Raw genomic sequence first — 22,703 nt, 5'->3', positions numbered from 1 at the left:
AATTAACGCGAATGAGATTACCTGAAAATATGGAGGATGTGAAGCTGTTTTGGCCTGTTTTGGCTTCTTTTCCTTCGGAGCCTTAGGTTTCTTCTCCTTCGCGGGGTTCGGCGCCTTCACCTCCTCAACCGGCTTTTCGACGGCGGGAGCGTTAGCTTCTTCGGCGGCGGCAGACATCTCCGATCGAATATTCAGTTAGTGATTATTGTATTGGAAAGTGTTAACCGAAACGGTGGGTTTTGATGATGACTCGAACGTCTTATAAATAGCGTGGGAGTAATCTGTGTGCTGGAAATAATACTGCGTGCTATTGGCGGAGAGAGTGGCATGAGGATTGCCAGCGTGGCGGAGAGATATCTAGAACGTACACGTGGCGTGAATTTATAGCGTTGTTTTATGGACAGCGAAAAAGGCGGTGATGTGGCTGTGGCTGAGGATGGGAATGCCAACAGTTTTTGTGTTATAACTGATTTTTGTTTGGTTAGCTCGGCTAAATGGAGAACTAATGAAGGGTGTGTTTTCTTGCGGGTTTTGCTCGTTCATTTTCTTCAAGCATGCTTTGCTACTCACCCAATTTTTTTTTGCAGGACTAATCATAAGGGAGAGTAGGTTACAATGTGGGTTGAATTAGGTTAAATGGTACCCATTTAGGACCCAAACAGAATCATCAAACACATATCCCCATTTGTCCATTGTTAAGTAAAGCCTTTATCCCGATCAGTATTTTCTATTCTAGATAGTTAAAAATTGTAATGACTTGTAAGTAATATTATGAAATACGGTTTCTTTACATGTGAAACCGATTTAATTGAGATCTTGTTTCCTAATTGAACTGATTTTGTTATTGGATGTTCATGTATGTAGTTCGGGATAATTCGATCAATTTTAAGAAAATTTAATAATCCGATTCAATTTTACAAACTCGAACTAAGTTATGCACGCAAAAAAAAAAAGAACACCTCTACTATGTTGTTTTAATGTCTCATTATTATCAATTATTATTTTGAATGTTGAGTATGAATAGATTTTTCTTAATCAAATAATATTAGTTATATACTTATACATAATATATACATATATGATTTTTAAAATTTTAATATATACCGAGTCAAATTGGATCAATTACTGACTCATCAGTTGAATCACTGACTCACTATTGAGTCAATAATCGGACTGATTTTTATAACACTATCTTCTAAGACTAATATAAAGTAGTATAAAATTCATTTCAATTCTTTTAAGAAAAAAGAAAAAAAACAACACTCCACTAAAATCTTCACCACTGGCTCACAAATTTGGAGTAAGATTTATAGTTTAGTTTACATTAAGCTTAAAATCAGGTTAAGTTTATTTATTGGAGAAATCAGGTTAATATTTTTTTAAAAGTTTGTTTATTTAAGAAAAGTTAGTATTTAGACAATTCAAAAAGTGTTTTATACGTAATAAAAAAAAATCTTATTCAAATAACAACAATTATAATAATAATAATAATGGTGACAACAATAATGATGTATTAAAAGTTTAATAGTACATATTTAAAAATTAGACCTTAAAAATTATATCAAATAAATAAGTAATATCAATGTTAAATTTAAGAAATAAGTTAAATTCACACTTCAAAGAAATAAATTTAATTCTATCGGTTTCAATACTTGCAATGTTTAATTTTTATATTATTAAATTAAAAAATTTAATTTATTTGTAAAGTTTACTTCAAACCTTAGAGTTTAGGTTGACCAAAACAAAGACAAGAAAAAATTTCAAAGATTTTTACCCTTTGTTATACGAGAGTTAATATTTGATGAAGAAAGTTGTGAAAACAAAAATATGTATTGACAAATGTTTTAATCATACTTGACTCACTTCACAACATACATAATAAATTTCTTGCATATTCTAAAATTATCAGTTTGAGTTGCCCATTCAGAGTGGCTCGTGATGGGTTATTGTGTTTTTGGGTTAAGATAGTTTGGACAAATATAATAATAATATTCTATTCTATCTGGCGAATATAATTGGCTCCATCCTTATTGCTGTTGGCACCCTCTGCTTGAAAAAAAAAAAACAGATTGCAATTACTCTTTTATCCCCCACCCCTTCCCCCGCCACTACCCTTTCCTTGTCACGGAAATACATTTTGGTACTTGGTACATAGTAATTTTAATTCACTCAATTTATGTTTTTAAATTCTTCGATTTGAATGAGTGTAGAAGATTGCTAGCCCTTAATCCATCACATTCTATTGGATATTGGATTTGTTAAGAGATAAGTTAATGATTTTGCCCATAAACTTGTTAGGGTGATATCATCCTTACCTAATCTTTATTCTTTGTTTTTTGTTTTTTTAAGACAACCTAGTCTCTACTCTCTATACTTGTTATCATATGATGTCTTGAATTGGACAATTTATGATGAATGAAATGATATAATATTTTTCAGTAAAAAAAATATTCAATTTGAATTATGTGTATTTTTAGCCCCTCAAAACTTTCAAGTCAATTAATTTTTTTTTATTTCTAAAACTGAGTAAATTTAGTCCAGTTCTCTATTTTATTTTTTCATGGAAAGAAAAATAGTTTTAAACTTTTTTTTTATTTGAGATTAACTAATCAAAGCATTAAATTTCATCCAAAATAAACACATGATATTTTGTATTTTTGAAATCTTTATTTTATTTTATTTTTATAAATTTCTTCAAATTTTTATAATTTTCAAATTTATAAGTATTTGAGTGGAATTGAAAACTTTAATTAAACAATATTTTAGAGAGGAATCGTATTTATATACGTAATTTAAAAAATAGAAGAAGAAAAAAAACTAGCCCGAAGGTTTTTAATTTTCTACCTCCGTAATTGTCTTCCAAGCTTAACTTTACGGCAACGGGCAACCCATTCCCAATCGAAGGTTGTTGTCATTGAACACACTGTTCCTGCGACACGAATTCGTGATGAGAAGCATTTTCATTTCCTTCCCAAATTCGCCCGCACGTGAATGAGAGTTTCGGCTCAGAGATTGATTTTTGAGCTACGATTTCACACCGCATTGCCAAACATGGGTGCTTCAGAGTCTACTCTCTCAAGCGGAAAGGTATTTTATTTAACTCTTTCAATTCCTCCTCTTTGTTAATTTTGTCCTTGTTCATTCACTGAACTCTCTCGATTTGCTATGGCCGAAGACGCCAGATGACAAAATCACCACCATAACCGAGCGGTCGGAAGCCTCTGACCCTATCTTGGAGCGCCTTAAATATCTCAAAATTGTATGTACTCTTTTTTTCACATTACAAAACTAATATTTTTTTTGTTGATAATTTTATTTGTTTATGATTCCCTTAATTGTTTCTCTGCAGACACCGCCCATATTGACCTCACCCCCAACAGAGGGGACTTTAACTGATATTTTAGTGAGGAAGCCTTCGTCGTCCTCAGTTTCAGGTGATGATCTCTTATGGCTCAATCATTCTGTTATTCCTGGTATTTGCAATAGAATTCAACAGAGGGCTTATTGGACTCCAAAGCATCTTTTTTTATGTATCTAGCGGTGCCCCTTTCGGTGGAATTTGTTTTTCCTAAAATGACTGTGGTAGGCTGAACAATATTTCTGAAACTTTGATTTTTATCCGTGCCAAATGGTTTCGCCATATTGTGTGATCCATATAATCGACCCTATGACAGCTATAATAGAATGCAGTGTTGCTGTGCATTGCATTTCCTAACAGCAGCCAGCTCAACTCTATCATGAATTGGGATTATTCCATTTGTGCCCCACATCTCTTCCTCACATAAAGCTTCCACATGCGTGTTTGGTTTGGTCGTTTGTTGTGGGTTCTTTTATGGGCATGCTATTCTCGACCCATAGGCCTATCATATTAGCAAGGATACTTTTATGGTTCTTACTGTATATGCCAAGTCTACATCTGTAAATGTTTTGAGAGTTTGAGGAATGTTTCTATTTTCTGTTAAACTTTTTACCCCACATTCCCCTATCTTATAGCTCTCAAACAAGATGTGAGAGCATAAATATGTCATGCACTCATGCTATATCGAATTATTAAAGATTGTTGAATTGGTATGTCCTCCGCCCATTAATGTAAGGGAAGACGTCTATATTGTTCAATTTGTTGCTAGATGATTTTGTTTAGTTTTCAGAAACACATTGATGTGCACATGTTTCCTGTATGATTTTTTTTGTTTTTTTATTACATTTAAGTCCTTATAGAACCCTTTTTCTGATATATCATGTTAGTTGGGATCATTCTATTGTATGCTAGCAGCTGCATTTAATACTAGTAGTTTTATTTGGGGGCAATTACTTAGTTGCTCTCTTTTTCACGATTGAATCAGCTACAGTCAATCCGAAGGTTATACTGGAGCTCTTCTCAATATACCATGATTGGCAGGAGAAAAAGGCCCAAGAGATAAGCATAAGACAGGTCTGTTCAACACAAGAATAGTTCAGTGAATTCATCTACTAATGCATTCAACATCTTAGAATACACACACCCTTTCCCCTCACACTTAGTCACTTACACAAGATGAAAACTATTTCCTTGCAAATGTATAATTTGATTTCAAGTGAATTACATACACCTCCTCTACCGAAACTCAAACCACCCTTTTAGCTTCTTGATTTTCAAGACATAAAACTCCTATCTTCTATTAATAGAAGGACCTGCAATGTTAAATTTATCTTGAAATAACTAAAATACTGCCAATGGTTTTAGTTAAAATTTTGAGTAATAGCTGACATGCACTTAAACATAATATATAGTTGACATATATTTGTTAGATATAACAAATTGGCTTATATTTGCTAATTAGAATAAGCAGTGTTGCAGCGACAGTTAGTAACCACAACAAGGGGAAGAAATATGTCTCTAATATTTGTGTTGTTGTCACCATTGAGTTAACTGTCAACAAGAAACTAACTTAAAATAGCTGCTCAATTTAGTATGTGACATTCAAACAAAAATTTAAAGTTTGGAGAGGTGAGGTGTATGTAACCTATTCTTGAATTTATTTTTAACTTGGGCACACTTTTATGCCAATAAATACAGAATACTTGTGGTATTAACAAAATCCAGTATGAGGAATTACATTTTTATGTGTTGACAACACATTCCCCTTTTTTCAGCCATGTAATTATTCCATGTATAATAATAATGATGATTTGGTAACAATTATGACAACAGTTTTAATGAATTTTGTTATGTTCAGTCATTCTCTTTGAACACATACTTTCTACCTTTCTGGATTTTGTATATACAGCTAAAGCTGATTTATTTCCCCCTTCCTTGCCGGGGAAAACTGATTTAGGCATCTTTCTAACTATTTTAATATGTAAATAATGGTAGTGAATGATTGTGAAAAGGATATAGTTCAAACTATTAATATAATTTTTTTAGTGGGAGATTTGAATCATGAAGCTAATTTTCATTATTATTTTTAATTAATTGAGTATACACAGGAAAAAATGAAAAGGCTGAACCCTTCCTTATTTGGTGATAACTCCCTACTCAATATTTCTAATATGAAAATGGATGCAATTTTTGCAGGAGGAAATAGAAAACAAAATAGAAGTTGCAGATGCTCTAGCGATCAAACTTCTTCAGCGATATAATCATTCAACTTCTACAATGAAGACTGCCTCACAACATCTATCCGGAGGTAATTATCAGGCACAGTTCAAGCAATATTTGGAATACCGGGATTCTCAACTCTATAGTTTTTGTTTTACTTAAAACACACTTACCAATGCACATTCAGCTAAACTCACAATGAATTGACATTCAACCGAACATAACGCTCATTCAAACACACCTATAGGCAGTGACTAACACTGTAACATGTGTTTTTGTAATCTTTTAAACGAATTGAAAGGTAAATTTCCTCTTTCATTGTTTACAAGGATCACAAACTTGTAAAATCTTGATTCATTTGCATTTATGTCATAAATCACAATACTTTCATGTGGTATTCTATGATTGTATGTGGAAATTGTTAACTATATGTTGGAAGGTGCATGCAGTTCATTCATTGCAGGTGGAAATTGGAGAGCTCAAAGGAAGGTTGACTGAAGTTATCAGCAACTGTGATGCTTTGTGCAAGAGGATTGCAACAGAGGGTCCAGAATCTCTCGTGTCATCAATCAAACCTTTTGCAGTTACTACGGCTAATCAAGAAACCTACTCAAGTTCATCTAGTTTGCGGATAGTTTCAAAAACAAATCCACCTTCAGCAGAAGAATAGTTAGACCAACAGGATTGATTCTTGCTCATATTTTCAGAAGCTTCCTGCATTCTTATCGAATGAGGTGCTCGATAGTCTGAAGAACGGTTGGATCACATTCACTTGATAGACTAATTTTTTATTGGGACCATGTTTTGGAGGGCATGAAACTTCTCATTAATTGGGACCAAGTCATGGCAACCACAGAGCAACCCGGTCATGTTACAATGCTTCTATGAAAAGGAGCTATGATGCCCATCACCGACACGCACATATTGGGCTTGGTTGCTAATTTGAGGCAAAATAATGAAAGGACTTGATAACGGGCATGTGATCAGATCTAAAGAGATAACTTTTGTCTTTTTTTGGGTGGTTTTTTTTTTACAAGTTCACGTCATTGTTTTCGACGATCTCAGTTGCAGAATATTGCGGTAATTTCAGTATAAAATGAGCACGTGATCGTGTAATTCATTGTGTGCGACATGTTGCCATTGTCTTTAACGATGTTAAACAAAATAAAGATATATTTTCTTGTGTGCAAAATTGTTCATAAATAATTATGCACTCAAGTTTTATTGATGAAATGTCCACAAAATCAATTTCTCTGGTTATAAGTTGGAAGATGCATCAAATAATAAAGACGTGTACATATATTATCCACGTTTTTGTGTCTGAAAAATATCCATGCAAAAGATTCTTGATGGATGCGATTTGTAAATATGATAATCCCTAAAGCCACGGGATTGGGATTGTGTCACCCAAGATTTCGTAAATGAAAGTTGTTAACCTGCAAGCAAGCCTTGATCATTACTTTTTAATTAAAAAACATTACTTTTCTTTCACATTGTCTTCTCACTGCATGTTTGATTGGGCTTTTACACCAGTAAACGTGCATCACCAGTAAACGCAGATCCAAACACACTATCGGACTATGACGGTTTTCATTCATTTCTAAATTTCAATAGATATTTTGTGTAGCTCCAAGTGCAATCTTCTAGTGGTATATTCACATAATCACATTCAGGTTGGGATCAATAGAAACAAATCAAATCGTAAACATGTTGCGCGAACTAGATTACAAAAAACTAGCACATGACAATGCCATAAAAAACAAATCAGATTCAATTCCCCTTCATCTGCAACCGGATCAGATTCAAAGGAGAAACAGATCATCCAAACTATCACCCAAAACCAGCGTCATCTCCTCAAACACAATCTTAGAAAAGCAACCGACAGAACCCCCAAACTAACCCCACTGGGTTTAATTTAACAGTTTGGTTTTTAATTTGAACACTCAATGAAATGAGGAGAGCCATACTTGATACTCCCATTGGACCCCATTTTGTATTCCAGGCAGTGGAATATAATAGTAGAAACCAATGAAGAAAAGTGAAAAAGCCAGAACAATTGGAAGAAGTTAGCATCACAGCTTCTACAACAAGACTATGGATGTAGATGCATATAGATTTAATTGAATGAATCAGCAGGCTTACAAAAAATAAAATAAAGTCCGAAAAAATGCACGACTAATAAATAACAGTTGCAACACGAAAACAAAATAAATTACTCATAAATTAAACTGTGTCAACTATGAAGAATGATTTAAAAGAACAGCGGCATTATAAGATCAAAACAGAAAAACCCCCCTCCTCCATCCTCAATTAAAACATTTATCTAAAAATTTGGGAAGTTGCAGATCAGATCAAGGTTGTTGCTGAGCATCAATGTAGCCAGCATCAACAAGAACCTTCTCCTTCTTAGCCATCTCAATGTCCTGGTCAACCATCATCTTGACAAGCTGCTCAAACCCAACCTTGGGCTTCCAACCAAGCACCTTCTTGGCCTTGGAAGCGTCCCCTTTGAGGTTATCGACCTCGGCGGGGCGAAAGTACCTCTTGTCAATGACGACATGGTCCCTCCAATTGAGTCCCACATAGCCGAACGCGACTTCCAAGAACTCCTCGACGGTGTGGGACTCTTCGGTGGCCACAACATAGTCATCGGGCTTATCCTGCTGCAGCATCAGCCACATGGCTTCCACGTAGTCCCCAGCGAAGCCCCAGTCTCGCGAGGCCTGCAGGTTGCCCAAGAAGAGCTTGCTCTGGAGCCCGACCTTGATGCGGCCCACGGCCCGCGTGATCTTGCGGGTCACGAAATTCTCGCCGCGGCGGGGGGACTCGTGGTTGAAGAGGATGCCGTTGCAGGCGAAGAGGGAGTAGGCCTCGCGGTAGTTCACGGTGTACCAGTGGGCGGCGCATTTGGAGGCGGCGTAGGGGGAGCGGGGGTGGAAGGGGGTGGTTTCCGATTGCGGCGGAGGGGTGGCGCCGAACATCTCGGAGGAGCCGGCTTGGTAGTAGCGGATGTGGGAGCGGCCGGAGGCGGAGATGTGGGAGCGGACGGCCTCGAGGAGGCGGAGGGCGCCGGTGGCGACGACGTCGGCGGTGTAGTCGGGGATCTCGAATGAGACGGCGACGTGGGACTGGGCGGCGAGGTTGTAGACCTCGTCGGGGAGGATGGTGTCGAGCCAGCGGCGGAGGGAGGAGGCGTCGGAGAGATCGGCGTAGTGGAGCTTCATGCGGGCCTTGTGGGCGTTGTGGGGATCCACGTATATGTGGTCGATGCGCTGCGTGTTGAAGTTCGACGAGCGGCGGATCAGGCCGTGCACCTCGTACCCCTTGTCCAGGAGGAATTCCGTCAGGTACGAACCGTCTTGTCCGGTAATTCCGGTTATCAATGCCACCTTGCGCGGCGGAGCCAGCACCCCGTTCGTCGCAGATCCGGATCCCTCGGTGTTCTCCATTGATGATGGAATAGAATAGAAGAATGAGTGAAGACACAGACCCTTTCGCTTTTGCTTCTCAATTTATTATGCTCACAACTCTTCAACGCCCTCCGATTCACAATTTCTCACTACCCTTCTAATTCAATATTACTACTAGTACCCACTTTTACTTTTCACCTGATTTCTAAATATGCTTGTATTATATTGATTATTGAATTTGAATTAGTGTTGATTTTTAGATATTAAAATGCTTGTTTATTCAATATTTATTTTACCACTCTGTCTCTTATTATATTTATTATACGATTCATAGTAATACTCTTCAAACTTTGAATTTAGTGTAATATTTTTAAAATAATTAAATGAGTTACTATAGGAATAAAAGAAAATACCAAGAAATATTTTACCAAACCTTAAAAAGTTTCAATATAATTTCAAATAATTATGAGTTACTATAGGGATAGTAATAAATAAATAAAAGAGAAATCAAGAAAGATTTGACCAAACCTTAAAAAGATTGAATATAGTTTACTCAATAAATTAGTAATGGGTTTTTTTTTTAACAGAATAAATTGCTAATGTTTGGATGATAAAGTTAGGATCGGTGCTTATATTAGAAATAGATAATATATGAATCTTGTATGTGAAATTAAAGAAAACGATTTATGAAATTGTTTATTCGAGTATTAATTTTGCATAATAAAGAGATAGTATTATGTAAATTGATTATTAAAAGTAATAATGTTTACACTGTACACATTAGCATATTACTTTGCAGATTCAATTCAATTTATTATGTAAATAAATCACTCGTAAGATGGAAGTGTCCCGTTGGGTGTGTCGGTGAGGGTGGTGAGTCTGTGATCTGTGAGCTGTGAGTCTTTTGGGGTTGAGGATCCGTGTGGATCTGATGATGACACGAGAAGGAACAAATGAAAATCCACACGTTTTAGTCATAGCCAAAAATTAGTTTTAACTCTACCACCAATTGCTGTATTTGAACTAGAGAGACACAAAATGTCTCTATCGATATTCTAAAAAAAAGTAGTTAAAAATTAATAATAATAATTATATTTTAAATGTTGATAAAAGAAATAAAAATAATTATATATATATATATATATATGAAAGAATAATTAAAAATAAAAAATATATACACCTAAAGGAGTAATTGACTTTATTAATCATTAAAGATTTATTAGAATTATTGTGCCTTTTTTATAATTAAGTTATTCATTTTTTATATTTTCTGCTTAATTTAACTATAATTAATTTTTTTATTTATATGTTCTATTTTATATTCAAAATTAATTATCATTTCACAAAATCAAAGAAACATAAAAAATAAGTGCGTGCGTGCGTGTGTGAACGCAAACTATGAAAATTAACAAAAAAAATATTATATTAGCGGACAAATGCCTTTTCTCATTAGATTGACTAACTCCAAGAGCATTCATAATAAATGATTACTAAAATGGATTATTTGTCTTAAATTTATTGCTTTTTTATTTTTCATATATTAAAATTTTTTATACAAATATTGACTCCAGGGTTAAAGTTACTGAAATGAAATTAACTTGTATAAATTATATTTTTATCGTATAAAATTGGTTAAATAATGTTGCATTTAATCAACAATGCTGGTATAAATAATATCAAATTAATGTTCCAATGGAAAAAATTAGACATCATTTCTTAGAATTAAGCATCTTATAATATATTTTATGACAATTTTATATTAGAATCAATATAATTTTAAATGGCTAATGTGATGATAAAAAAAAAATTGTAAGACAAAATACGATCTAGACTATAACAATAATAATAATAATAATAATAATAATAATAATAATAATAATAAAAAATTATGAAATATTAATTTGAAAAATGAGACAATGAGTTAGTTTGTGATGATATATTGATTTGTAAAAGTAAAAATAATATAAAAAAAGTACATAAAATGTGTTTCAAAATGTCATTTCCATAAATAAATAAAAAAACATTGAACTATGAAGAAAACTAAAGGTGATGAATGTTCAATGAAACTTTATATATTTTCATTTCATCTTATGATTTGTTCATATACTATTTTCACTTTAACACTTGAATTTTAATTATAATGAGAGAAATTTATCTTGCTCCAAAATAGGTAAAAATCTTTTGGGTTAAAGAGTGTCATATTGTTAACACCACCTTATAATTTTATCCTGTTAGTATAAAGCAAATAGAGTTAACAAAAATTATAAATCTGCAAAATATAAAACAAATTTTGATAAGTGAAAACTAATGTTTTCTTTAACAATGCTAATTATTATTATTAATTTCCTTTATTTAGGAAAAAAAATAGGAGTGGTGATCAATGAAAACACATTTTCATTCAAATTTTGAAAAAAAAAATATAACTCTAATTTCTCAATCCCGTTAACTCTATCGAAGAATATACCAAATTATCCACTCAAGGTTAACACTACTAGAAAAGAAGGTTTCTACGACATCCATTCTAAGAAGTTCTGTAGAACTGCCTTAGAAAACAACGCGGTAGTATTTTTGTAATTGATGGCATTATAATTATTATTTACGTCACAGGTTCTAAGACGGTAATAAGAAACTATCTACATGGTGGCAATTTTGTAATAACATGGAATGAACACAACGACGGTCCTTGTTTATGACCGTCTTGGTTCATTGAGTAAATAAAAAAGTGCCCTAGCTCACGCGTGTTGTCCGCCTCCCCGAAAAGCATCAATTTTCTCTTGTCCTTCGTCGTGCCTCTGGCCCTCTATCGTCCCTTTTGCCGTCTGTCGTGGCTCTCACCGTCTGCCGTCCCTCTGTCGTCACCGTCGTCGTCTAGCTGGGTTTTTTTGGTGGCCTGAGTTCGCTTGGTACATCTCGCGCCTACAGCTGGTAAGGAAACCTCATTAAAATCACTTATATTGCAAAAATATGGCACACTTGTATACTCAAGTCCTGTTCGCACACAAACAATTGTTCCTACGAACTAAAAATAATTGCATTTTTATTGTTTTATGTAACTTGAATTTTAGGTTTGGGGTTTAGGCATATGCAAATATAATTTAAGGCATTCTTTCTTGTCTCAATCTGAACAACCTAAACCATATTTGTATGCACGATTCAATAAGTTAGGGTGTGGGTGAGGGTGGAGAGTGATGCACAATCTTCTAGTTTTTGTTTACCATTGGTTGTTGGTCGAAGTGGTTAAGAAGCCTAGTTGTCCTTTAGTAATGTTTGAGGTTTTTGTGTAGTGCATAAAAAACTAGGTGGTAGGATAACTTTGGTCCCATAGGAGGATTCACTAATAGCACATTGACCTATATATTTAAGTATTAGTTGTTATTTGTGACTAACTTTTGTATTTAATAGTCACATGAAATTAACATCTTTCCCCCAATTTATGATTCTTTTTGTAAGAATTGTACATATTTTCATGTTTAGTTTGATTTTACTCAGTAGATACTCCCAATTTTATGAATTAATGTAAATCAACTTCAGTTTCAGACTAAAAAAAGAAGGAGGTTCAAGCAGTTGGTGTCTCGTTAAGCGAACCATATGTGCTTAGCGAGTGACATCCGCTAAGCGAGACACACAAATTGCTTAGCATGCTAGGGAAACCCTAAAAGAGGATTAACTAGAGAGATGCGCGTTCAGCACGCCACCAGCTCGCCCAGCGAGTCGTTTGTTCCTTCTCACGCTCAACGCACCCAGCTCGCTAAGCCATATTTCACTAACTCGCGCTTAGCGAGCCAAGCTCGTTTTACTAAGCGAGCCTTCAGAATCTAAAACGTCAATGAACCTTTAAAACACTGAAGTTGGCGTAAAATAAGAGAGGAGTCGAAAAACAAAGTAAGAGAAGAAGTTAGAGCAACAAACCATCAGCCTCCAAGAGAGTCTAGGTTAGAGGGGTGAGATTAGGATTTTAGAGGTTGAAGGAGACATCCTCAACCATTCTCAACCATTTTCTTTCCTAAAAATTTATACTTTGTGCTGAAAAGTTCATTGCTTGTAATGGAATGCTAAATCTCTTGTTGAAGAGTTATGCTGAATACTCTTTTACTATCTATTTAATGATGTTCTTATGTGTTCATTACTTTTATCTATGATTATTTTTACATGCTTGTGGCTTGATCACCCATTTGTATGTATAGTTAGGATTTTTAGCATTGGGAAGTGCTTTAAAGCCTTAGAACTTGATAGAGCAAGTTAGAAAATTATATGTCTAGGAATGGAGTGCAATGATTTAGTTTTTATTATGCTATAATCTTAATGCAACTCATTTAAACTAAGTTTGTTAAAGGATCAAGAATGAGGTTTAAATAGAGTTAGGCACATTCACTCGAGAGATCTTGGTTTGGGTAATTTTTCAGCATAAGAACACTAAAACAACGTTAAATAGAGAAAAACCTTTAGCAACATAAAAACAAGTTTAGTAGAATGACTCAACGTTTTTTACTTGACTGTTTTTACTTCTCAACTTCTAGATATTTTAGTTTGTAGTTAATTAGATTTTCATATAAAAACCCCATTTAATATCTAGTGCTTTAAACAAATGTTTGCTCATTGAACACATATTTTCTAAATGAAACAAGTTCCCTATAAATATGATATTCGGTCTTATCATTTTATATTACTTGCGCGACTTGGTACACTTTCCGATTAGGTTCACCGAACAATAACAAATACAGGTTTTTACAAGGATGGAATGTACTACAGAGGCAGTTATGTCAAGTACTAGTACTACTAACTGTGATGCCCGCATATCCTTTTTTGTAGCTTTTATTTTGTTGTATGCATGGTAACAGTGTTCTTGGCTGTTCATAATTATTGTGCAGATGGCACTACCCCAACAGTGGTTTTATATTGTATTGCCATCTTGTCTGGCTTGTTTGTTTTGTCTGGTAGTATGTGGCCCTCCTAATTGTGTTATTGCTAAGTCAATTTCAGTAAATATATTTTGATTGCAAAAAAATCATATGAATTCCCCTATAATCTACATTAATTTATGTGATTAGTTAAAAAATTCTTCAGTCCAAATTAATTTGCATGTGACTTCATTAACAATAGGCTTTCCCAGCTCAAACAATTAAGACTTAGAGACAAAGTTTACCTGAAGAGCTTAAAAATGAATAGGAAGGCAATCATCGCTCACACCATATACTTCTTATTTGGCTTTGCTTACCTGAATAGGATTCAAATCACTATTGTTTCATTGCTTTGTTTTTTTTTTTTTTTCTTTAAGAAATTACGCTTTACACAATCATCACTCACACCATATACTTCTTATTTGGCTATATCGTTGCTCTGTTTTTTGTTCTTCTGAAACAAAAGCTTGCTGGTAGTTTACTTTATAACTTGCTAGTAATGCTTACCACAAGTTCTGGGCGAAGAGGAATTGTCGTCCTAAGGGGCACAAATAAATATAAAGTGTGTAATAGATGGTGTTTTATTTTTGTTTAAGATCTATTCATTATCTGACATAAATATGAACACACTGATATTTGAAGTTATTAGGTAGTGGTATCAAGGAAGGGCATTTTAGCAGATACTGCATTGCTGCAATTAGGTACGTATTCTCATTGATGCACGTAATTGAGCTATAATTGGATTCTTCGCTGATGTAAAACAGTACCTTATGTAATTAGGCGTACCCTGGAACTCTATTTATCATCAATATACTTTTGTCTTATCCCAAAGGAAAAAAAAAAAAAAGATATCTCTTCAATATCATGTGGTCTGTCAACCTTTTTCTGATTTCAACTAGTTGAACTTTGGATGCTAAAATTTGTTTCTCTGTTTTTTGTGGTGCCATTTTTGTTGCAGCACCACCACCAAGCCAAATTTTTATTTGAGTTCAATTTAGGTTGGTTTGCTAGTGTTAAGGTGCAATTTTCTTATCTTTGGGTAAGTTATCAAGGTTTGAGTATTTTGTTTAGGTAGGCCAGAACAATCATAGTAATAGGCTTAGTTAATTAATGTGTATTAGAAATTAATGAAACCCTTTGCTTTTTGTCCCAAAAAAAAAAAAAAAAGCAAACAAATTCTTTGAAAAGTAAAGGACATTAATTTTCTAGTGGACATCCAAAAAAAAAAAAAAGCAAACAAAGCTAGTGCAATATGCTGAAAAGGAAATAACAAATCAATGTCAGATTACTGGTGGATTTTTCTGATAATATTGTTTTTCTGAAATCTAATTTTCTTTTATTTTTTTCTCTTGTTGTAGTTTCTGCACTCATATAGGTTTCTTTGGGACTTTCAATTTTTATTACTTTACCTCTTTTGCTATACACTAAATTCGTGTTAAAATGGATCTGGTTCGCTAAATCTTTGTTATAAATTAAAGGATTTGAATCCTTTCTTCTTGTTGAATATATAATAGGTTGTGGTTAGGTCACCCTGAGAGAGAAAAATATAACTTCTATCAAATAGAATTCATGAGTCTTGAAATTAATTATGATATGTTATTTAATAAAAGATATATCTTGTTCTTTTCTTTTCTTTTCTTTTTACTCAAGATGTATCTTGTTCTCTTTAACATTATTAAATCATTTTATTTATAATAAGAGGACAGGATTTAAATTCGAGTTAATTTCTACTAGGATACAAACTTGAAATAACTGACAAAAATCTATACAATAACCGCCGGAAGTGAAAGTTTCGAGGAGTGAGGATTTCATTACAACACTAGCAGCAAATTTGCATGGTATAAGTGGAGTGCTGTTAATTAAAAAACTAATTCACTCATAAGATATTAAAAACAAATTATTGTTGAGTACTTAACTTGTTTTTCATTTATAAGATTAAATAAAATCTTGTGAATGTTACATATTTAATTTTTACATTCATCTTCTTTACCTTTCTACACAGTCAAGTAGTTAAACATTTTATTTTTTTAATAAATTCACAATATGAGACACATTTTATGTAATTGTTATACTATTTTTATTTTTACAAATTACTTATCTTCACTATATTATTATTTTCCTCCAATTATAAACATTTATAATTCTTTTTTAGCAATTAAAACCTTTTTTTAAATCTCAATTATTACTATTATCTATACCTTATTTCATCTTACAATTTTTTTTGTTAGTTTTTCAGCATATTGGACATTTGAATTAATATTTTATTCTAATAAAAAATAGTTATAAAATATATTAGTTGAATTTTAAAAAATTGTCAATTTAATTATCTAATTTTACATCATGCACCTAATAATTTTATCCTTTCTATTAGTATACAGTGAATAAAGAGTAAACAAAAATGATAAATCTGAAAAAAAATAATCAAACCAATTTGAGAGCTACTTGAAATATTAATGTTTTGTCAATAATAAAAGAATAATAAATTTATTTTCATGTGACCCACCTAAAAATTTCTTAATTTAACTTTTAGGCTTAGAGCATGTACTGCCTGGTCCTGAATGCTTATATAAGCTGTTTAATTCTAAGAAAGGATGTCTAATTTTTTCCATTGGAACATATGATTTGATATTGTTTATACTAGTATAGTTGCTTAAATGCAACATTATTTAACCAATTTTATACGATAAAAATATAATTTATACAAGTTAATTTCATTTCAGTAACTTTAATCTTTGAGTCAATATTTGTATAAAGTTTTTTAATCTATGAAAAATAAAAAAACAATAAATTTAATAAGATAAATAATTCATTTTAGTAATCATTTATTATGGATGCTCTCGGAGTTAGTCAATCTAATGAGAAAAGATTTTGTCCTCTAATATGATCTTTTTATTAATTTTTATAGTTTGCGTTTACATACATACATATATATATATATATATATATATATATATATATATATATATATATAATTATTTCCCTTTTATTTATAAAATGTTATGGGTGACTATCATCTGTCAACGAAAAAATTAATTCAAAAAGTCTAAAACTAATTTTTCAATCTCATAAGGCTAAACATTACAGGAGTTTCCAAGATATTAGCCTACAACAACAATATCAGGAGAGAAAGAAAAACTAATGAAAATAAAATGATAAACCTGTTAAAAAAATACTAAAATTAAAACATGTTTCCCGTACATAATTATCTACCTGGCCTCCTCCCTTTCCCTGTACAATTTAATTAATGTACAAGGGGTTATAGTCTTCGGTCTTCACCATCAGATTGTGCCCTTTAAGTATATAACCTCCCCTAAATTTCTCTTCCTACTTTCAATCTTTTAGCATTTTGAGCCATTAGGACGTTACCAGCTTCCCACTGATTTGGCATATCATGCTGAAAAGGGCAATCAGAACCATTACGGCAACCCCTTGGAGTTCCGAAGTATATGCAAGGTTTCTTGCTTTTGAATTTCACTTCCCCCTGCGATCGTTTCAAACCTTGTAAATTCCTAAGACTCTTCTTGCCTTGCTTATGAGTACCATGTTCTTTAACCAGGCTTCTGTAATAGTTGACATCTTTGACGGCACCACTTGTGGTGGACTTCATCTGTTTTGCAACTGAATGCATGTTTGCAGAAACAGAAGGCACTGCCACTGTTTTAAATTCACTGGAGGAAACAGAAGCCAATGGTGCTGCTCTCTTTAACCCTTGTTGTGGAGAGTGAGTGTTTAAAGAGGGAAGCACTCCATTTGGCATATGAGGAATATTTTTCTTGACAGGCCTGTGAGTTGATTGAGGTTTATGCCTTGTTACTGTTTGAGGAGTTAAAGGCATAGCCAAAGAAACAGATGGAACAGATGTAATTGATGGCTTTTCATGTGTTGCTTTCCTTGTCACAGAAGTAGGCCATAAACCCATTGTGGTTGTTGGTGCAGTTGGTTTAGTCTCAGAAGCTACAGCTGCAGGTTTAGAATAAGAAGTTGGTATACTCAAAATATTTGAGGGTGCACTGACAGTGGTGGTAGCAGTTCTATTTTGCTCAATTAACTTTTCAATCATTGTTGGGTCAGTAAATAATTTACGGAGCAAATCCATATCAATCAAGCTTCCTTGCTCATTGCTTTTTATAATGGCAGCTACAGCAGCAGCAGAAGCTGCTGCAACTATATCTGACTCAGAAGATGTTGCAGGTAGTGGTTTTCCACTGCAACGTGAATTAATATTGTTGCATTGTGGGTTAATGAGAGATGTTGCTGGTGGTATATATTGCTGCTGCAAGTTTTGTGACTGCAATTTTTTGGTGGGAAAGTCAGGTTCAGTATCCTCTACTGACTCTTGTTCCTCCTCAACAGGAATGAGAGGGAGGAGAGGAATGACGCTCTCATTATCATCATAACATTCATTCTCCACGTTAGAAGAAACTGAAGGTCTACCAAATACGAGAAAAGAAAAAAAAAAAAAAAAAGAAGAATTAAATTTAGCTAGAAAGGAAAATGAAGTACCATAAGATTTTCTCACTAAATGTGACATTTTAATTACCCATCAGGAATGGCAGAAATACGAGGATAAACTTCTTCAAGCACTCTCATTTCTCTTTACTTCTGATCATATGTCTCCCTACTGTCTTCTCCAGCTGCCGCGCCAATCACTACTCAAAGTGAACTGCATTCAAAGTAAATAAATTAATAAACGTTGATCAAGTAATATAATTAAAACCAACCATGTAAACAGAATATAAGTATAAAACATGAAAGGAAAATGTAAACAATGGAAAGATCTTGAAACAAATGTATGAAGATCCAACATCTTTTAAAAAAAATTCTAATTTCATTACCAAAGAAGGGCATTCCCATTTAATCTGAGGAATGTGAGAGAGTTTAGTGTTTGATTGATTTTGGAAATGATCGTCTTCAAAACCAGGTGGTAAATCATCTGAAGGTCCTATTGACATTTTCTTTGCTTGAAGATGATCTTGGGATTTGTGGCCAACTGTTGAAGGGCAATCCTCAGATAAGAACAATTTTACCTGTCAAGATCACACTAGTATCAGTTTTAATTTGATGTTATATATCAGCCATTTTTTTCCTTGTCCTTTAAAATTCACAATTTTTTTAACATTTTTTTTTCTTTTGTCCAAAGTTTGACATGGGTTATCTCTTGAAAAAACACAAAAATCGAATTAACGAAGTTTGTTGTCTATTTTTTTTCAATGACTTTAAAAAATCAAAATTTTTTGTGGTTCAATTTAATTTTCTTTTGTAAAAATAAATTGAACCAGACTACACACCTCTTTTTATATTTTGCATAACATGGTTTGTATAATTTTTTTATTTTTTTTTCTACAGTCATTGTGCCCATCATTTACTGTACAATATTGAATGTGGGTTGCTAAGTTGGGGTTTGTGGCTCCTTTTGTTAAAAAAAGAACAACGCATCGATTGTTATCATGCATGAATGTGCACGATTCAATGACATTGTTACATAAAAACTGGGTAATTAAGTTGATGTTATACTCCGTATTGTTATCAGTCAATTTTTTGACCTTTAACATGCGCATGTTATCTTAAAAATCACAAATCAAATAAACGAAGTTCGTAATTGGCCATCTGGTGAATAAAAGTAAAATAGTGAGTTAGCGTAAGAAATGGGCATAACACTATGGTTCTGTAAGTGTTAGACCTTGTACGGATAATTAAAAAAAATAAGAACAAAATTCCCTTAAGGAAATGCTTGGTTGGTAGGAGAAAAATTTTCATACCTAAAATCATAATTTCCGAGAATGTATAAAATACATTTGGTTAATTTTAATAAATTACTTGGAAATTAAAGATTTATATAAAATACAAAATCATAGTTTGTCAATTTAAAATTCCTGAAAAAATAAAAATTTTCCTTCTACCCAACAAGGCCTAAGTGGGCTAGGCTGAATGGAGTGAACTTACAACTCCATATCACCTATCAACAAAAAGAAATAAAAAAAATCAGGCTATTTGATAATGATATGGTCAATTAATTTCTCAAATCACTCAATCAATGTATCTTTTTTTTGTGGAGAAGAATCGATGTATCATATGCACAAGTTAGTCCAAGTCTTGAAATGTTAGCAAGTTCGTGCATGCTATTAATCTAAAACATATTATTAATACTCAAGTCTTAACCGCAGACTTGGGAATTATAGAATACCACCGACTAGTAGATTCTTTTTTTTGCCATCAATTATAAAAAAATCCGCAACTAACCTAGCAATCACCTGCCATTGTCTTCTAAACGTATTGCAACCACGTCCTGTAATTTCTGGCTTTCATGCAACATGTCTTTCCAGAATTTCGCAGCACAATTTTAGCTACACCAGTCTGAAAAAACAAGGATAGTTGAGCAATACTACGGCTGAGTTCTACCTAAACAAGCCACTCCCTGACAACATACCCGAAGATAGGAAGACTGCACTTGAACACTAGTAAACATGCCTAAATTAAACTCAAAAGTATGGCCCGCTGCGGCTGCAAACCCGAGAGAAACCGTATTCGTACATTCCACTTTCAAACTAGTAAAAATCAGCAAAAGGTTAACAAACAGCAGAATTGAATAGATGTCAAACTAATATAAAACACCGTCTGTTACAAAGCTTTTCATATTTATGGCGGAAATGCTGTTCAAAATAGAACCCAAAGAGTTCAACATAAACTATGAAAGAAACAAAATTTGAGAACAAATAACACCCTAAAAATCTTCTCAAGTAGTCTTATCCGCTTTAGCAGCAGTGGCAGCAGCTTGCCCCCTAAGACGACCAGTCCTCCTAGCAGCAATGAGACCAACCTTCTGGCCAGGAGGAGCATCACGCCTCACGGTACTCGCATGCCCAATATGCTGATGATTACCTCCTCCGTGAGGATGCTCAACTGGGTTCATCGCCACACCTCGCACCTTAGGCCATGAATTCCTCTTCACTCTGAACTTATGGTAAGCATTACCAGCCTTCAGAAGAGGCTTCTCAGTCCTCCCTCCACCTGCAACCTGCCCAATCATCGCCCTGCACCCACTTGGCACAATCTTCTTCGCACCAGAAGGAAGCTTGATCCTGCCAACAAAGTGCACACACATTCAAACCCTTACATTGTTTTCCTCAGAGCAAACTAACACTTCACTAAATCCAACACCTACAAATTGATCAAAAGAATTGATATTACATTCATTATTCTGATGAAATATAACTCTTAGTGTTGGAATATTAACTCCTAATTTTGTAAAGGAATTATTTACTTCTATCATTAAACCTTACTTGCTTTAGAGCCGGTAAATCTCACTTTACACTCCACATCATTCTTTTAGTTCTTAATTATACAAAACTTACACTTTCCCTGACTTCGTAACATAATACACTTAAACTAAATTTAATACAATCTCGCTAAGCAATAGACCCACTTCTCAAGCACAGATTTTGAATCAACAAAACAGACAAAATATGTGCAAAACCAATAATTCTCAAACAAAAACGAAAAGGACAAGTAAGTAAATACCTAGAGGTGTCGTTATCAGGGTTGTGGCTTATAACAATAGCATAGTCACCGGAGGCTCTGGCGAAAACGCCGCGGTCGCCGACGTGGTGCTCGACGTTGCAGATGACGGCACCTTCGGGGATGGATCGGATGGGCAACACGTTGCCGACCACGAGGGTGGCCTTCTTGCCGCAGTAGACGAACTGCCCGGTGTAGAGGCCCTCGGCGGCGACGAAGAGCTCCGTTTGCTTCTTGTAGCGGAAGGGGTGGCGGAATGCCACCTTGGCGAGAGGGGCGCCGCGACCGGGGTCGTGGATGATGTCGGTGACGACGCCCTTGAGGTAGCCGTTGCGCTCGCCGAAGTCGAGGCTGCGGAACCTCGCCGGACCCTTGCGGTGGTGAGTGTGAGACTTGAACACCGACCCAGCACCCTTACGCTGAGCGCGAATCACCCTTCCCATTCCGACGAACTGTGTGTGTGGGTGCCGCGCCGATGGAAGAAGGATAGTGAAGAAGTTAGGGTTTTTGCTTCGTGTATAATATATAGCGGAGGCGATATCGTTTTCTCTCTGACCTAGATTGCAACTTGAAGAAGTTAATGGACTGGAGATATGGGCCCAATTGGGTTCGATGTAGCATTTTGAAAAGTGGTCTGGTTTTGTTAGACTGACAAAAACAAATCTAAAAAGTGGATTGGATTAACAACTGAGAAGATTACTTGGGCTGAGTTTGACGTAATATAAATAAATAAAATAAATTACTCATTTTCACGATTAATATTTTTTAATTACTATAGTTTAACAGTGATATTTTTAGTTTTTATAATTTAAATTTAAATTTTCTTTTAATTCATATAATTTAAAAGTGTTATTTTTTATTGGACAAATGACCACAATAACTTACGAGAGAGTGAATTAAGTTTCAAAATTTTTTCACTAATAAATTTTAATTCTCTTTTAAATGACATTAGAATGCAGACGAAGCAACAATTTAAACATGTAAGATAGAATCAGTTGCAATAAAATAAATGAGATAAGGGAAGAGAGAATTACAAACTCGATTTATACTGGTTCGATCACTTTTCGTGCCTGTGTCCAATCCTCAAGTAACTCATTTGAGATTTTTCACTATCTTTGTAAATCTTTTACCGTCTTTGAACAAACATTGAGATTCCTCACCCTTGTGTTCAAGATTTTCACAAGTCAAAAGACAAACAGTCTCTTGATTACAACGCAGTACATGAGATATAGAGAAAGATTTATCTCATTTAGAGTAGACGATACAAATTGAAGTTCCTAGAAGAAAGTTCTCATAGAAAAT

At 34.1% G+C, this 22,703-nt stretch overlaps 5 protein-coding genes across 7 annotated transcripts in view; 1 reads left to right on the top strand and 4 right to left on the bottom strand.

Moving 5' to 3' along the window:
- Positions 1-232, bottom strand: part of LOC100500169 (uncharacterized) — an 834-nt gene extending 602 nt beyond the window's left edge. The window contains 1 exon segment of the mRNA NM_001250941.2: positions 1-232. This exon segment is cut by the window's left edge and continues 40 nt beyond it. Coding sequence (NP_001237870.2) covers positions 1-177 — 177 coding nt within the window. The 5' untranslated portion in view covers positions 178-232.
- Positions 233-2,843: 2,611 nt separating this feature from the next.
- LOC100778225 (uncharacterized) lies at positions 2,844-6,694 on the top strand. 2 transcript variants are annotated; one of them, XM_006573498.4, is made up of 6 exons: positions 2,844-3,087; positions 3,176-3,259; positions 3,350-3,434; positions 4,350-4,432; positions 5,555-5,666; positions 6,028-6,694. In XM_006573498.4, the coding sequence occupies exons 1-6, from the start codon at positions 2,992-2,994 to the stop codon at positions 6,246-6,248; spliced, it is 681 nt and encodes a 226-aa protein (XP_006573561.1). In that variant the 5' UTR covers positions 2,844-2,991; the 3' UTR covers positions 6,249-6,694. The 2 variants fall into 2 exon arrangements, with proteins under 2 accessions (XP_006573561.1, XP_003517185.1); XM_003517137.5 differs by having other exon boundaries at positions 2,845-3,087; positions 4,344-4,432.
- A 1,073-nt stretch (positions 6,695-7,767) lies between these two features.
- Positions 7,768-9,280, bottom strand: LOC100777692 (GDP-mannose 4,6 dehydratase 1). The gene has a single exon (XM_003517136.5). It carries the CDS (start codon positions 9,025-9,027, stop codon positions 7,930-7,932), a length of 1,098 nt encoding a protein of 365 aa, XP_003517184.1. The 5' UTR covers positions 9,028-9,280; the 3' UTR covers positions 7,768-7,929.
- A 7,745-nt stretch (positions 9,281-17,025) lies between these two features.
- Positions 17,026-20,445, bottom strand: LOC102665542 (zinc finger CCCH domain-containing protein 45). Of its 2 annotated transcripts, XM_041016158.1 has the most exons (5): positions 20,314-20,445; positions 20,138-20,240; positions 18,722-18,913; positions 18,427-18,549; positions 17,026-18,316 (listed from the first exon to the last, which is right to left on the bottom strand). In XM_041016158.1, exons 4-5 carry the CDS (start codon positions 18,474-18,476, stop codon positions 17,197-17,199), a joined length of 1,170 nt encoding a protein of 389 aa, XP_040872092.1. In that variant the 5' UTR covers positions 18,477-18,549; positions 18,722-18,913; positions 20,138-20,240; positions 20,314-20,445; the 3' UTR covers positions 17,026-17,196. The 2 variants fall into 2 exon arrangements, with proteins under 2 accessions (XP_040872092.1, XP_040872091.1); XM_041016157.1 differs by lacking the exon at positions 20,314-20,445 and having other exon boundaries at positions 20,138-20,302.
- A 7-nt stretch (positions 20,446-20,452) lies between these two features.
- Positions 20,453-22,005, bottom strand: LOC100527838 (60S ribosomal protein L8-1). Its single transcript, XM_003517135.5, has 2 exons — positions 21,405-22,005; positions 20,453-20,965 (listed from the first exon to the last, which is right to left on the bottom strand). The coding sequence occupies exons 1-2, from the start codon at positions 21,842-21,844 to the stop codon at positions 20,620-20,622; spliced, it is 786 nt and encodes a 261-aa protein (XP_003517183.1). The 5' UTR covers positions 21,845-22,005; the 3' UTR covers positions 20,453-20,619.
- Positions 22,006-22,703: the final 698 nt, after the last annotated feature.

The sequence above is a fragment of the Glycine max genome, chromosome 1 (assembly GCF_000004515.6).
Source record: "Glycine max cultivar Williams 82 chromosome 1, Glycine_max_v4.0, whole genome shotgun sequence".
Lineage (NCBI taxonomy): Eukaryota > Viridiplantae > Streptophyta > Magnoliopsida > Fabales > Fabaceae > Glycine > Glycine max.
This window is presented reverse-complemented; position numbering and strand designations above follow the sequence as displayed.

Excerpts from the sequence above, each read along its gene's own strand:
- LOC100527838 (XM_003517135.5), bottom strand. The coding sequence starts at position 21,844 with ATGGGAAGGGTGATTCGCGCTCAGCGTAAGGGTGCTGGGTCGGTGTTC. Across the intron at positions 20,966-21,404 it reads CCTGATAACGACACCTCTAG|GATCAAGCTTCCTTCTGGTG; the intron begins GTATTTACTTAC and ends CTTTGTTGGCAG.
- LOC100777692 (XM_003517136.5), bottom strand. The coding sequence starts at position 9,027 with ATGGAGAACACCGAGGGATCCGGATCTGCGACGAACGGGGTGCTGGCT.
- LOC100778225 (XM_003517137.5), top strand. The coding sequence starts at position 2,992 with ATGAGAGTTTCGGCTCAGAGATTGATTTTTGAGCTACGATTTCACACC. Across the intron at positions 3,260-3,349 it reads GCCTTAAATATCTCAAAATT|ACACCGCCCATATTGACCTC; the intron begins GTATGTACTCTT and ends GTTTCTCTGCAG. Across the intron at positions 4,433-5,554 it reads AAGAGATAAGCATAAGACAG|GAGGAAATAGAAAACAAAAT; the intron begins GTCTGTTCAACA and ends CAATTTTTGCAG.
- LOC102665542 (XM_041016158.1), bottom strand. The coding sequence starts at position 18,476 with ATGAGAGTGCTTGAAGAAGTTTATCCTCGTATTTCTGCCATTCCTGAT. Across the intron at positions 18,317-18,426 it reads ATTTCTGCCATTCCTGATGG|ACCTTCAGTTTCTTCTAACG; the intron begins GTAATTAAAATG and ends CGTATTTGGTAG.